This window comes from Lathamus discolor, chromosome 4 (genome assembly GCF_037157495.1).
Source record: "Lathamus discolor isolate bLatDis1 chromosome 4, bLatDis1.hap1, whole genome shotgun sequence".
Classification (NCBI taxonomy): Eukaryota; Metazoa; Chordata; class Aves; order Psittaciformes; family Psittacidae; genus Lathamus; species Lathamus discolor.
In genome coordinates, this window is record NC_088887.1 from 71,791,383 (window position 1) to 71,807,652 (window position 16,270).

The following is a 16,270-nucleotide window of genomic DNA, read 5'->3' on the forward strand; positions in this document are numbered from 1 at the left end:
ACCGAGGCTGTCAGACTGGTCCACACTCATTAGCTGTCACCTAGCAAAGGTATCATCCTGTGTTGCTTTGTTTTTAATCTTATGCCAAGGCTTTCGTTTTTCCAGGATAGAAAGCCTGGATTTTTGAAATAGATTACTAAATAAATACTCATTTAAAATGTCTGCAGTACCTTTTCAAAGCAGCGGGTGGCACTTGCAGAGCAACAATATGCTGTGATTTAGCTTCTTTTACAGCAGTTACAGTGGTTTATTGCTTTAGCCTTGTCATTTTGGACAAATGGGATCTCATAGGATGCAGCATTCAGGTCGAGTTCACACTAAGTCATTTGGTCTGCCTAAAGTCTGTCCTGCCAACAGCAGCCCTGAAGGGTGCCAGCACTTGTTGGAGAAGCAGTACCTGCAGATTTCCTAATTCTGTGTCTATGGTCACATCTGTGTAAATAACCTCAAACGAATGTGGAAAGCAAGACATGAGCTTTAATCATGGTTTCATAGGAGCACATGCTTTCCATCAAAAACATTTTTATCAAGGAAATACTACTGGTAATTTGCTGACCTGTCACAGCTGTTCCTTGGAGATTAAAGTATCCTGCAGGAGTTCTTCAAGATGTGTTGTTGAAAACATATTTAACAGTAATCGGATGCTGGTAGGTGATTTCAGGACAGTGTCTTATGCCAAAAAATAAGGCGCTATAGCAAAAAGCTATATGGCACTGTTACTTCAGCACCGAGTGTCCTTATAGGTAGCATAAAGAAGTAAATAAATAAATCATGGGTAATAAAGATACACTGAGGGTGTCCTCACACTACATTACAATCTGTAATAAAAAACCCAGCAGGCTAAGCAGATATACCCTAAAATAACCTCAGTAGAGTATACTGTACTTATTTAATTCCACAACATCTGATCAAGTAATGTCTTTTGTACATTAACGTTGTTAATAATTTCCTCTGCAACATTCAAGAACTCGGCAGGTATCACAAGTTTTAATTGCCAGACTCATTTCATACCAGCATGTGGCATCTAGACATTATTAAACAAAATACTGATCATCTCCCCCATTTTCTGTTTGCATAGTTCCATTGCATTTGCCTGGTGTGCTATGCAAATTTGGAAAATTATATGGGAAGCAGTTCAGTTTATTTATCTAATGTAGAAATAAGGATATATATACTTAAAATCTATAGTAATGTTTGATTTTCTTCAGCATGCATATTGGCATATGCATATTGCTATTTGACTGACTCCTGCCTCCTTTAAATATGAGAAATGCATCACTTGAGCATATCTAAAAATATTATTTTGTATTGCTTTTTCTGGATATTTTAAACTTGAGATACTTTCACTAGGGTTCTGCTGAAGGACGGACTCCTAATCTTGAAAAGCTGTAATCCTTGGAAGTGCTTGGGTTGTATTATCAGTTCCATTTTGAACCACTGAGATCACTAGGCACCAAAGTATAGGATCTTGTGCATGCTCATGTGTTGCTGAATTCACTGGATACCTGGCTCCAACCTAAATTCTGTCACAGTACAGAGGCAGACAGGATGGTAACAAACCTTCAAGACTTTACCTAAGCCTCAGTCCATTGGGTATGTTTAGACCACAGTCAGTGCCCAAGGATGTACTGTTTCAGGTGCAAGTTTTGCAGCTAGTCCTTCTGAAAAAAAAGTGCAGGAAAAATAAGTGCACTCTGCAAACATAACCTGATGCAACACCCATGATTCTAGACCCTTTCCCATTCCCATCACTTCTTAAGCATATTTAGGCATGTTTAGGCATAACAGTAAAATTCATGAGCAACTTTGGGAGTAGGAACTAGAACCCAGTCTTTTCTCCACCATCTCAGTGGGTCCAGGCGTGGGCTCCTTCCTGATGTTTCTCTTCATCTCTCTGGCTCCATGGGTGTTTCCCTTCTGGCTGTGCAGTGCCAAATACCAGCATGCAGCACTGTCCTTGCAGACTTCCAGCAGATAACTGGAGTGTTCAGTGAAGGCATCAAAACCAGGGGAACAAACCTTTTCCAGGTGAGGTGTGCAAGAGATTTAGCAGTATGCTTTTATTCAAAACATACATTGCCTTCTTCTTTGTTAGTCTTGCTACCTAGAGGGAGGACTCAGCAGTCCCTAATAGACAAATGTACCAGATACAAGTAGCCATTGGCCTAGACCTCCTGGCAGATATTCTTGAGATGTTCTTCCTTGTTGCCACTAGGGTGGTTTCAACACTTGGCCTGGAGAAGGACTAAATGTGTCATTACAAGCACCCAGTCTCCCTGTGAAGTCTTTGAAAAGAAGTAGACTCCTCATTCCTGCTTTGCCAGGGCACGTTCACTTGTTGAAGACCTGGTGAATTTTCCTGCTTGGACCACACAATTGATGCCAAAGTGTTTTGACACCTGTTATAAACACCAAAAGTGGTCTATGCCAGATACTGAGCTGTAGACAATTCCAGGAAAATTTATTTGCCTTCAATTTTTTTCTCAAGTCAGATAAGCAATAACTGGAAATTTGAAAGCAAATTAGTGCTTCCTATGTTTGAAATCTTTCCAATTTCTAAGATGTTAACAAGCAAAGAATTGTTACTAGAAATAAATTGACATAATGCATTAGCAGGCAGTACTCTTTTTTTCCCTGATGTTTGATGTAACTGCAATTATTCTAAAGCGATTATTTAAAACAGGGGAAAAAAACTCAAACCAGTTGTTTTTCTACCTTCATTATTCCCACAAGTTTGATGTTCCTAGTTGAGACCTAAAAAACATATTAGCCAACACTTTACAAGAGGATGGATATTCTTTTGGTTTGGAGGTTGGATTTTTATTTTTTTTCTGGTAAGGGGAGAAATCAGTTATCGGTGAATCCACTAACAATTTCACTGACACCAGAAGAAAAAAGATGTGAAAGAGTTGTCATTGTTTTCATCGTCAGTTATATCTAAATCCAGAGTAAGGTACCATGCTGATAAATCCACTAAACCTGTCCTGAGATACTGCAAATGACTTAAAACCTACATAAGTATGTTTATATGAATTATTTACCCCTACATGATATTTAATATAATGGTCTATCTCATACTGTGATTTACAGTTTATTTTGATGTTAGCCATATCAAGGCAATGGAATAATTTTTTTGCTTTGTATTCGAATTTCTGTTCAGAATTCAACAGTTCTGAACAGAATTCAACAATTCTGTTGCTATTTCTTTAAATCTTAACTGAAATTCCAGTACCTTATTTTCCAAACTACATTCTGAAGTGTTGCATACTTTATTTCAGTTTCCAAGTTTTTTAAGGACCCAACAGAATCTTAAAATAGTAGTGTTTTCAAATCGTCTATGTTCTTACTTCCACAGGCAGTACACAGATAGGTTAGGACTTGAGAAAGGTTGAAGAGGCCACACTTGAAAAGGCAAGGATTAGGAAAGTGATTGTAGCTTGCTACTACAGGTGTGGCTTAAAAAGTAGTAATCATTTTATTAAGGGCAACCAGTATAATTAACAAGTTGTAAGGTATTTTCTAGGCTTCTGTTTTTCTCCAAGACTTCTTACTGTGAATCAGAGTCAATCTGAGTTTTAAGAGTTCTAGCAGAATTATTTGTCAAATGACTGGATTTGAGGCAGTGACTTACATCCTTACATCAGACACAGATCAGTTAAACCAATTTGATACTTCTAAGAAATAGATTTAAAGAAACATGCTTAAAGATTCCATTTCAGATTGATCAGAAACAGGGCACACATTGCTTGGAGCTCTCAAATCTCTCTCAGCCGTTTGCTTCAAGATAACCATCTCCAAACAGTCCACAGTCTTTCAAGGTGCAAGAGGCTTTCTGTTCATCACAGGTGCAGTTCCTCATCTAGATTCTTCATCTGTTATTTGTTCCTTCATTTGTCATGTTTGCTGACCACTTGCTTAGGCATTAAGTGCTTGGGGTTTATGTATTAGTCCTTTCATTTAATGTTCAGGAAGTCCTGTTCACAAGAATATTCCTAAAACACTGTTCGTAACCAGAGGCAAACACTTTTTGCTCACCACATTTTTTTTTCTAGATTGGGGGTGGGGGGGGGGGAAGGGACCTTCTTTCATCTCACCTCCTGTAGGCACTGAAATGGTACATCTAAGCTTTGTTAGCTGGCTCTGCTGTATAGTTAGGGCATCTCCAGGGTATGATCCAGCCTACTCAAAATCCAGAGTGGAGGAGGGGTAGCAAAGATTAAGACAAAGTGTGACTTGGCTAATGGGAGAAAAACAGAAATCTCTGATCTACGATGAACTAGCTAGGGACTGGGTTTTGAAGACCAAAACCTGCAAGAATAAGGCTAGGTTCTGATAGATTCCTCAAGGAATTTGCTCTCAAATGTGACCATTTTGATCTTTTCCACCATCCTTTTCCTGGAAAAAGACACCCATGCCACAGACTATGAAAAATAGCTTTATGATAGAGAACACTATGTGTTTATATACACTCAGCATCATAATGTTTCATTGGTCTGTCACATACACATGCTATATTTTATGTCAGTTTGAAAGTACACTGTCTTTTTCTTAATTTTATAGCTCCGTAAATCTGTTTTCAGCATCAGAGCAAGAAACCTTCTTGAAAAAGAGACAGCAATCAATAAAATTCTAAGGTAAGCGTCAGCAGTGGTTTGATACTGGTTTGACTGTCATTTGATTTCTCATAACCTTGTTTTTCATGTCTGTTACTGTATGTATAATATTTATTATAGTATATCTCTTTTTAGTACATCTGTTGCCTTCATTATCAAAGATAAATTGCTCTTTTCTCTGGCTGTATCATATGCATAAACAGCAACAAGGAAAAGATTGATCTTTAGTATGTATTTCAGTTCTGTGTCACATGGAAAGATCATGTTTCAGCACTTTTCACTTATTCCTTCCAAATTAACAAAAAAAAAAGTCTCCTGGTATGTTGCCTAAAGAATTCTAGCCTAGTTCTTGCATAAATATGAACATAATAAAAGTTGTGCACCAGAAAGCAGAGGCTACAGGTAATCATATTTGAAGTAGGAAATGTACAATGAAGATTTGAGAACTGTGATTTCTTTAGAAGGATTTCCTGAATGTTTTAATAATGATCACTCATTTTGGTATTCCATATCAAGTAAGTACGCAGCACTGTAAGTAAATAATGCAAGCCTAAGTCTCCAAGATGCATGTCTAAAAGTTATCATATGGGTAACAGTTGCAGTTTTTCATGCCACTATTGGTTTTACCTTAGAATGACTATCATTGTCACCAGCAATGCCAACGATTTATAGATCAGTCTTTCTTTTACATTTACACTCTCACAACAGCAGATGTGTCTCCAGAATGTTATGCGTGAGTGGTCCCAGGTAAACACACAGTATAAACAGGAATAACTGATTTGAGCAGTACAACTGTGGGATTAGATTAAGTATGGCAGTGTTTGGTGGAGAGCAGTGCACTAGAAATTCAGAGTGATTCCTGAATTATGAAGTTTCTTGAAGATTGCCTAGTGATTACATGCTATTTGAGAAATATTACAGCTCTACTTCTTAATACTCTATGAGAATACAGTGCAAGGAAAACTGTAGAAATTAATGTGAAACTTTATCTGTCTTTAAAACCATGGTAATGAAAACATGAACAATTTCTAATTCTAATGGCAAAATGTTATTGAGAAATGCAGTTACAATTCTAAATGCAATATACATAATTATGTAATTACATAAGTACTCTATTTAAAAGAAAAAACAAAACAAAACAAAAAAACCCACTCTGTTTTAATAAGCATTTATTTCACTTACATGAAAGTACCTTGATTTTACAGGCATTACAGTTACAGATAGGTAAACGCAAGTCACTTTGTCCTGAAAAAAAACACTTCTAAAAATATGTTTTTAGATACAGCCTTCGTGGCAATGTTTCAGTAAAACATTTGTAATGAAACTCTTATGTTATATTGCAACTGTGAAATGTTATTGACACCTCTAGGATTACATAAATGTCAATTTGTTTGGCATGTTTCTTATACTACACCACAGAGAAAACATGCAGACAAAGAGAGTACCCTATTATTTTTATATTTAAAAGAATAAACAAATAAGACCTGTGACATCTGTAGGGGCTCCATTCTTTCTTACACAAAAGAAAAAATTAAGTCCTGCAAATTGAAGATCAGAATTCTAATGAATTCTTCCATCAGCACAGCACTTTCTCCTTTCAGGAGAAGTCTGAAGCAGAGTGGGACAAGAATCCAAGCAAACGGTTGCTTGGACTTCACTGGGTTCTCAGAGGTACCAGGACAGAATCAGAAATCAGTCATTCCAGTTTCAATCCTCTGACTTCCACTTGGTCTTTCAGAGTATGACTTCTGCCAAAGTTTTGTATATAGGGAGACCTCTCATCAGTTTACCTGAGTTCCTCTGAAGAAAAAATACAGAGGGAGAAGAAAGTTTTCTGTTAATTTAATCTGCATTTACTGTGCTTTTCTGTCTACTTCCTGGGTTATCAGCAATGAACTTTTGAGGAAGACAGAGAAAAAGAGGGAACCTCTGTCAAGTAAGAAAAATATGTCATTGAAAAATCATATGTCTTCTGATGCTTTCTGCAGATGCTTTTAAGTCATTTGCAAAAGGCGGTCTTATGCTCCTCCTGAAAAAAAATTAACAAATACTGTTTATTCTTTCTTGTTATTGACTCAAAGTTGTTAAACAAACGCTGAACTGTGACATCTCTAATGCATCTGTTCCAGCATAAGAAAATTGTGTTCATGGTATTGTGTCATGGTGGGCATGCTGCTAGAGAGCATTGCCAGGGATGGGCCTGATGGTCTTGAGCCAGTGTTTCCATGTTGTAGCCACTGTCACCAGTGTTGATGCAGGGGAATTTTATAAACAGAGAAGTGGGAGAAAGGATAAAATTTACAGCTGAAACTTTGGATTCAGCTCAGGGAACACAGGAAAACTCAAACTCACAAAACATAAAATATTCTTCTTTCTTATTTTTATTTTAATTGTAAATGCTGTATCTTCCTTAAGTAGCTGAATCTCAGCTATTCAGAGTATCTGACAAAAGAAAAAATGGCATTTATGCCAAGAACAGTAAGAGATAACTGAAGATTTCTCTTCTGAAAAGATTCCTTCTAGAATCTTTTTAAATTTTGTCTACCTGAATTAAGGAGCACTTATCTAAATCATTGTCTCTACACAGTAAAGCTATCCATAGGCAACTACAACTTGATGAAATTGCCGTACTGAAAAAAAGACTTGTAAGTCTTTTCTGGCTGAAGTCCATCTCTTACCTTCCACACACAAACACTTTTTAAATCTCAAAAATTATATTTCAATCAAATTCTAAATGTTTCAACAGAATCAACATCAGAGAATCACAGAATTGTTAGGGTTGGAAGGGACCTCTGGAGATCATCTAGTCCTACATTACACACAGGTACCTTTAAGTCTCTTTTGTGCATCTTCCTCTATCTAAACCTTGGTTTTCCCTTTCTATACGGAACTGCAGGTTGACATCTTCTTCCCCAAGAGGTGAAAGGAGGGCATAAGAAGCCCTCAACCACCCAGACAGGTGATACATTCAGTCCTAGTTGTCTTGCCTACTTGTCTCATGTTACATTATGCATCAATATGTAGGTCTCAGGTCTCTTCATTTTCCTGCACCTTTCTTACTGCACTTCAAGAGAACTATCTATTTTCTGAAAGTCCTTGCTTGGAAACCAGCCTTCATATTGCCCCTTGAGGTCTCAGTGCAGTTAGTCCTAGAAACAAAATCAAGGATGTAACAACTACTGTCCTGGATACTTTGACTCAAACCAGATTTGCATGACCTCTGCCAGTGTGAGCACAGAGGGACTTACCTGTCCACATAAGTTCATTCTGAGGTGGGGAATTGGCCCTTCTGAGGGCAATAAAGCAAGGTAACAGTGAATTACAGACAGAACAACTGTTTCAAAACAGTCACATTTAGTAGTGCCTCTGAGTTACAAAAAGGTAAGTTTCTTTCTGAAAATTATGATGAATTTCCCTCAGCAGCAATAACTGCTTTTAGCAAATATAATTCCTCCTGCATATCTATCTTCAGCGTTTCCTGCTTCTATCTCTGTCTTGCTGTGAGCACTACTTTTAATCTTAAAAGCAAGTTTTGTGCCTGTAGTTCTTCTGACCTTCATTTCTTGTGGGGTCAGTATCTAAGAATGGGTTTCTAGACCTTTGTAAGTCCCGTCGGCTTTCTGAAGTAGCAAGGGTGGAGAAGGTCTAGTCAAAATGTCCATTCTCTCCAGAGCTGAGGATAAGTTGTAAACAGCAGAAAACGGTGAAGAAACTGAGCAAATTAAAAGTACTCTTACATAGTCCAAATTGTAATCAAAGTATCAGTAGTGCAGAACCTGATTCTGGTGTCTGTTAAATCATGATTCACAGAATCACAGGATGGTTGAGGTTGAAAGGAACCTCTGGAGGTCATCTATTCCAACCTCTTTGCTCCAGCAGGGCCACCCAGAGCCAGTTGCCCAGGACCATGTCCAGACAGCTTTTCAATGTTTCCAAGGATGGAGACTCCACAGCATTTCTGGGCAGCCTGCAGCAGTGCTCAGTGACCCTCACATAAGGGTTTACGCCCTTATTTTGTAAAATACAAAGAATAACTTAAGTTCTGTGATGTGTTGATAAGAAAATCAAACTCGCCAAAATCACAAAAATTAATTTTATGATAAAATATGACAGTTTTTTTAAACTAACATTTTTAAAATGGTCATCTTTTTATGTGCTTTTCATTACAGCTGATGCTGTAATCAAAATGCAAACTAATGCTAGGGGCATGGAACAGAATTTTCACTGTTCTAGTCAAGATTTGTCTGGTGCATGTACTGGGCCTAAGGGAATACCATAGCTCATGCTTAAAAGGAACTTTCAGTTTCATAAGCAGCGAATCTAGTAAAGTGAATTTATCTTATGTTTGAAACTGAACTGCTATAAGTGCATCTTGGAGGAAAAAAAAAAAACAACAAAAAAGAGGAGGGGGAAAAAAACACAAAAAGGTATTTTGCAAGTATTTTGAAAGTACTGATTTACTAATATGCTAGAAGATAATTCAGGCTGTGTTCATACAAGTGTTTCTGCAAAATACAGTGATTCTTTTCTGAATATTAGAATGAGCAAGAAACAAAATTCTCTGTGCTTCTAGGAAAGTTATAAAATTAATCTCTGAATAAATTTCCTTTGGACACTAATATGGTAGTGTAATACACCACCCATCATAAAAGAATGAGCAGACCTTTTCAGCAGTTTGTTTATTACAGGACCATAGACATATCAGTTAGAAGGGAACTTTGGAGCCCGTGTTGCCCAACTGCCCACTTTAAGTAGGACTATTGCTAACCCTGGATCAGACCAGCTTTTCATCTTCTACTGCTCTGGTTCAAGCACTACATTACCCTGCCCTTGGGAGAGCATTTTCCTGATGCCCAGGCTGAACCTTTGAAGCCACTGTTTCTGGCCATTGGTCACTGCTCTGGTGGTGTCACAGTAACAAGAGTTTAGCTCCATTCTTTAACCTTCTCTTTACCAAAGTAAACAAGCCCACCTATCCCAAGTGTCGCTGGAGGTCATGTGTTACAGGCCACTGACTGTACCTGCTCCTGTGTTTTAACATCCCTTCTGAAGTACCCAAAAGTGTGTTTCAAGTGCAGCCTCTCCAGCTCATGAGTAGAGGAAGGAGAACAACTTCCCTTGATCTGCTGGCTACACACCTCCTTAATATAGTAGTCGGTTTGCCTCATTGATGGCAGGAACACATTTATCCAGTTATCATCCAGATCCAGACACAGTGCACAATGTGACTTCTTTTCCTCAGCCAGCCACTCCACAGCCTGCATGGAAACATGGAGCTATTCTGCACCAGATGTGAAACTTTGCACTTTTCCTTGTCCAACTTCCTAAAGTTTTTGCTGACTCAGTCCTCAAGTTTATCATGGTCCTTCTGGTTTAATGCTCTACCATTCAGTGTGTCAAGCACTGCTTTTAGCTTGTCCACATAGCCAGTTCTTTCATCTTGATGATGATAGGGTTGAGTGTTTATGTGTAAGAATCAGGGGGAAGGCCATCATGGAAGATACTACGGTGGCAGCCTGTTTTACAGACCACACAACCAGGATGAAGAGGCAGATGAAATATTCTGTGAGTAGCTGGGAGAAGTGTCACAATTGCTAGCCCTTGTTCTCATGGGGGACTTTGCAGATGTTCGCTGGAAATACAGCCGAGAGGAAACAGTCCAGGAGATTCAAGGAACTGTGGAAGATGACTTCCTGACAGCTGGTGAGGGAGCCAACTAGGGAGGGCAGCCCCTGGACCTTTTGTTTGTGAACAGAGAAGGACTTGATGTGGCAGCTGGAGGCTGCCTTGGACAAAGCGATCATGAAATGATAGTTTCCAATTCTCAGAGAAGTAAGGAGGGCGGTCATCAGAACTGCTACGTTGGACTTCCAGAGGGCAGACATTGTCTTGTTCAGGATCCTGGCTGACAGAGTCCCTTGGAAGGCAGTCCTGAAGGGCAAAGGACTACAGAAAAGCTGGTCATTCTTCAAGAAGTGGGGAAGAAGACCAGCTTGGCTGAACAGAGAGCTTTGTCTCGAAGTCATGTTAAAAAAGAGAGGTTATGCAGGGAGAAAGTTAGGGGGGCCAAAGCCCAACTAGAATCTAATCTGGCTGCCATAGAAGACTGAAAATGTTTCTGTAAATACATTTGCAACAAAAGCATGGCTAAGGACAATCTTTGTCAATGATCTGGATGAAGAGGATGCATTTTGCTTGCTATTCAGACAGTACCTTACTGAATTAAATTCATAAAATGAAAGAAGGAAACGCCAGAATGCCTGTCACATGGATTCACTATGAATCTTAGGTTGTCACATTTAACCATATATTCCAAGTTAGATGGAAGTAAAATGAGAACATAGAAGAATTTAGTAAAGATAGAGTCACAGTGAAAGCAACACTAAAGAGGCTGATAATTGAGTGTTTTACTGAGGTATCCCAGACAGCTGAGACTTCAGTGTGAGCACATATCAGGGAGAGCAAGGACAAAAGTACCTCATAATATATGCAGTTGTGTAGCTACTGCAGAAGTATTTGCTCGTTAAGATAATACAGAAAAACAGCAAATTGGTGTTCTACTGGAATGCAAGAAGATGAGTAAACGCTTGTTGCAGAAAGGATGCCTCCCTAAAAAGTGAGCCACATGCATACCTCACAATGAAGGAGAGTCTTCAGAATATTCATTAAAGGTATAGTATTTTGAAGTATTGATCAAAGCATTTAACATTTTACATTAGCTCAAAGGATGTTACTTGAACACTGTTCACTGTTATTTTTCAGGGGTTCCAAAGCATGAACTAGTCTGAAGACTTCAAAACTTCAGACATCATAATTTCTCACAGGTAGTACAATGTGGTATCCCAGTATCATATTGTTCTGCATGGTCTTTACCTGTAGCCTGGCTTTCTGATAACCTACTAGATTAGATTTTCTTTTTTAAGGTATTTTACTGTATTTGTGCTTTTCAAGGCAAATTTGCAGCATGTGCTGGACTGCGTTCAGGGTTCTGCAAGGTGAGTACAAAGTCCAGAAACTTGATGTATTTCCTGTCTCTTCTCCTTTATTTCATCACATTCCTCGACAAGTGAACATATATTTACAGAGATTATATATGGAGATGGAAAGGACAGTTTTAGCTTAGAAAAGGTAGCTTTGCCTGCGTTGTTCGAAGAAAAGTCAAAAGATTCTGACCCGCTGCAGTTACCTGAATATGTATTAAGTCAAGAAAACATTTTTTCTTAACTCCAGTTTGCAAGCCACATAGAGCTAAATCTTAATGCTGTCACACAGTAATTATCCGAGGTGTGACATTCATTTACAGACACCAGGTCTGTTTATAAGCTAAGGAATGACTTCTATCTTCTAGCTGACAGAGATCTAGACAGTACAGGCAATTGAGCCCAGTGAGATCTTTAGCTGACTGCTTTGTCTTTAGATACCCACTTTATGGGTACTTGAATACCTTCCAAACAGCATCAATTAAATTAATTGAACAGGCATTCAATGAAGTTGTCCACATATGGACATCTTACTAATGTATGAGGTGATAGAGAATATCCAAAACATCCTCTTGAGGATGGCAGGTAATACAGAAATTTGTAGAGCACCTGTACCCTGCTGGAGCAGCAGCTGGAAGCAAAGCAAAATATACTGCAAGGCATGGCAGGTGGCACTAGCCCCTTCTGTGCAACCATTTTAATTCTCCACTGATTGTTAGGGAAGCCTGGACACATGGATCACATATAGGCACTGAGGATTAGCATGTAAGTGTAGGTGTCTACAGTAAGAAAACAAAACATGTTGTAGACTTCGAAATTGAAAACTATGCAATTATGAAATCTTCATGGCACCTGCCTTCTTTTTCAAAAGTCCTCAAAGATCTGTGACAATAGGTGTCTCAATAGCTGAAACAAATCCTAAGTCAAAAGGATTACAAAGCATGGCTTTTGCTAAGAATGAATACAAGGAAGATTAAGGCACTAGCTCCCATGAAGTGGAGAATGCTGGGAGCCTCCTCCTTTTCAGCACAGCATCTTTTTGTCTTTTTTTCTGAAAATACAGAAAGTTTCTTTGCAGTTACCTAATAAAAATTTCTGATCTCTGTGCTACGCACCTGGTGTTTCATTATTTCTCTGTTGACTTCAGTAGGAGTTGCAGGGCTTCCAGAAATTAAATGAGGCAATGGATATAAATGCTAAATATAGATTTAGTAGGCAGAGATCATAGACAACTCTGGCTTTCTACTGGTGTTATCCTTTGTGCATAACTATTCTATATAGTATACTGCTAAGTGTATTTTATTGTACCATTAATCAAATAAGCCATCTTGTGCATTAGTCAGGTCAAGAATTTATTTTTTGAGCATTTAATGTTCTCCTTTATTATGGACACTAAGAGTTCCTGTAACTTGGTATTCAAGTAACCTGTACATGCACATGAAAAGTTTATGACAAAGTCACTTTTTGATGTCAAGAAAATAATTTCAAGTTGTTAAAAGCAGAGCACAATAATTTACAGGAAAAAAAAGATAAGGTAGCCCCTTTGTCACAACAGGAAGTCTGTCTACAGGAGTTAGACCCCAGAAGTTTCCAGTTGTCTCTGCTATGAAAAGCTTGATTGTCATCTTAATGGAGTTAGATAGGAAATAATTTTCGTCTGTTTGGTTTTTGATGTTATGGGTTTCTTTTAAGAAAATTACACAGGTACTCAAATGATATTGCTGTTGTTCTGGCAGTGTCATGTAGTATCATCCTCCATAATGTAATGCTTAAAATCTATTAGTATTAAAATGTACACGATTTAGCTAAGATGAGCCGTATTTTATAAGACATACAGTAATTTTCTTAAATGGCATGATGCTTCAGTTCAGTGTAGTGTAACCTAATGCCTTCTATAACAAATGAAGCACAATGTGTTTTTTTAGCATGTTAGTATGGTCGGCAATGATGACACTGACAAGCTTCTCATTTTTGTTCCAGATCTCACTTTACATGCTCACTAACATCATTTACATGTTTCAATGCAAAAGAATGAGACATAGTGGAGAAGAGTGAAAAACAAAATCAGAGTGGTGACAGAATATGCCTGGAACACCTTTTGCCATCAAGCATGATCATCTCATGCTGTCAAGGATAGCATTTAAGACAGCAGACTGGTGAATAGAGTGGTTATTCCAGTAGCATGGAGTTCTTTTTGTGGTTTGTTTATTTTTAAAGGAAGGATATTAAGTTCATTAAAAGGTGTGAAATATTACCAGTGGGTCTTGTGTTTCTCTGAATGATTGCATTACACAAGGAGAGCAATAAGGTGTGCACTGCTTAAATTTTAAAAATTCAACATTCCTGGAAAGTTAAAATATATTTCTCATGGTGACATTTCATTTTTCAGCCATCAGAGAGTTTGTGTGAGCTGTTTTAGGGGAAACCTCTCTTGTTCTTGAGCAAATCCATTTCATTGTAGCCATCAAAATAGAGATGTGCATGCTCTGTTTAGCTGTAGCACACTTGCTAAACAACAGATACTTCTGCCAAAAAAAAAAAGTGTTTGCCAAAATTCAGCAAAAGCAAAATTAAACAAATGAGCAAACAAGTGAAAAAAACCACACAACAAAATGTTACAAGTTCAATGCATTCCCAGAGAGCAGACATTTCATATTACAGGGTATCAGCAATGTGCGGCTTTTCATTTCAAACCACATATGGTCTCAGTCATGTAGAAGAACACTCAATGATATGCTGTAAGCCTTGAGTGTATACGTAAACATTTTGCTACATACAGCTGTGAAAGGGAGCTGCCCTAAATGACATCTGCACTTGTAGTATTCCCTTCTTTATTGCCAAGAAGCTGGTTTTACTGATAGTTGGTGCATTGCTTGACCCTTTTCACACTTTGTGAAGTCTTGAGAGCCATGAATTCTACTACAGACTGAAAAAAGCCTCATAGATGGCCCTTGCTAAGTCATGGAGAAGATTCATCAGATGACTGCTTATGTTGCAGAGTGGGGCCCATTGCCTTGGAAATATGTTTTCATGGTAAGTACATTGCTGTTTATTGTTATTGTCTTTTAAGCTGTGCACTTGCTTCCCAGAAAGCCAAGCTGACTTGTCTGAACACACTACCTCAGAAATTACCATTTATACTGAAAACTCTATGTCATCATCATTGTATTTCTTCCTAGGGCCTGCACTAGACAACGCATGCTGAGCGGATCCTTTGAGGGGCAGCCTGCAAAAGAAAGGTCAATTCTTAGTGTCCAGCATCATATACGACAAGAACGCAGGTAAACGTGGACAGAAAGGATGGTTTTAAAATACTGTTAAAATAAAGGCAACAAAAAGAGTTAACATTGAGCAATACCTAACGTGTGAAAAACTGAAATTACTTACTTGTACAAAGAAGTGAATTCTACATTCTTCATTGTAACCATAATGAAATTCATTGTACTACATAAATGAAAAAAGTGCCTTTTTATTTCAAATGTCATTTCCTTTGCCAACTACAAAGCTATCAATTTAAAGATCAGAAAGAAAGAAATTAACTTATGTTAGACCGAATTGAAAACAATTGAAGAACATATAAGCTTCTGATGTTAGCAAGAGAAAAATGATAAGAATTTGAGATAATTGTGTGGCTGGAGAGCAGTGCTTTATAATGGCCATCCTATAAAGGTCAAAATTTCATCTTGAGATGTATCGTTAAATTGATTATGATTGTTTCAGGTCGCTGAGACACGGTTCCAACAGCCAGCGAATCAGCAGAGGAAAATCTCTTGAAACGTTGACTCAAGATGTAAGTCCCCATAGAAATGATAGTTTGAATCTGAGAATATAAGAAATAAGAACATGTACTATATAATAAATGCTTGTGTAAGGCTGATGTCCATTTATGATCTTGTTTACAGTTTGTCTTTTGAAATCTTGACAGGAAATCATGATATAAATACCATAACTGCATTGGAATTATCCTCGAAATAATTGACATGGTTATTTCACTGACAGACTTACTGATTTTGAAACACTTGCCGAGACAGATCCACTGAAGCTGTAGGTACTACATTAGGAACACAACAATTGCTACCCAGGACACCTTAAAAAGCCTTACTCTTGAATTACACAAATCACTCAGGCTGGCAGAGCGGCACTTCAAAATTTTTAATGGAAGTTTAACAATATTTTTCAAACACCAGGACTGTCAGACAAACGAGCAAAGACTAAAAGTGAGAATAGTAATAATGGATTCCACTGTGGTATAGTTTCATGCAGTTAAGTGCATTTTCACTTCTGCTAATTCATAATGATATTTTGTGGATCTCTGTGACTGTGATAATTAAAGGGGCAATATTAGTCCTTCCATTTCCAAATAATGACAGTCATTTTCTAGATGTGCTTCATACCTAAAAACAACTGCGTAAGAAGTAACTAATTAATTACCCTGCATGGTAATAAAAAGAAACCATAGGTAACTAATTTTTTAAAGCAGATGTGGCTTTGCTTGTGTACAATAATAAGGGCAAAACCCAGCACTGCCACTCCAGGAATGCTCCAAAGACTCACTTTGAATAGTAGTAGTGGACGTATCCTCCACAGAATGAGCTCAGATGATGTCCTCTCTGCCTCTCCCGTCTCCCTGAACTCATAGTCGCCACCTGTATGTTCTGCACAGCTCACTGCCTGTCA

The 16,270-nt window shown here is 38.0% G+C and overlaps 1 protein-coding gene and 1 long non-coding RNA gene across 4 annotated transcripts in view; both read left to right on the plus strand.

The window, feature by feature from the left end:
• NALCN (sodium leak channel, non-selective) overlaps window positions 1-16,270 on the plus strand; it is a 232,860-nt gene that overhangs the window by 181,544 nt on the left and 35,046 nt on the right. For all 3 annotated transcript variants that reach the window (XR_010612326.1, XM_065677983.1, XM_065677984.1), the window contains exons 18-20: window positions 4,561-4,634; window positions 14,773-14,874; window positions 15,314-15,383. Coding sequence is in view for 2 of the 3 variants with exons in the window: in XM_065677983.1 (XP_065534055.1) it covers window positions 4,561-4,634; window positions 14,773-14,874; window positions 15,314-15,383 (246 nt within the window). In the remaining variant the exon portion in view is untranslated. The remainder of the gene's footprint in view (window positions 1-4,560; window positions 4,635-14,772; window positions 14,875-15,313; window positions 15,384-16,270) is intronic.
• LOC136013705 (uncharacterized) lies at window positions 11,087-13,827 on the plus strand. Its single transcript, XR_010612327.1, has 3 exons — window positions 11,087-11,284; window positions 11,376-11,608; window positions 13,574-13,827. It is a non-coding gene; the product is annotated as an uncharacterized LOC136013705 (long non-coding RNA).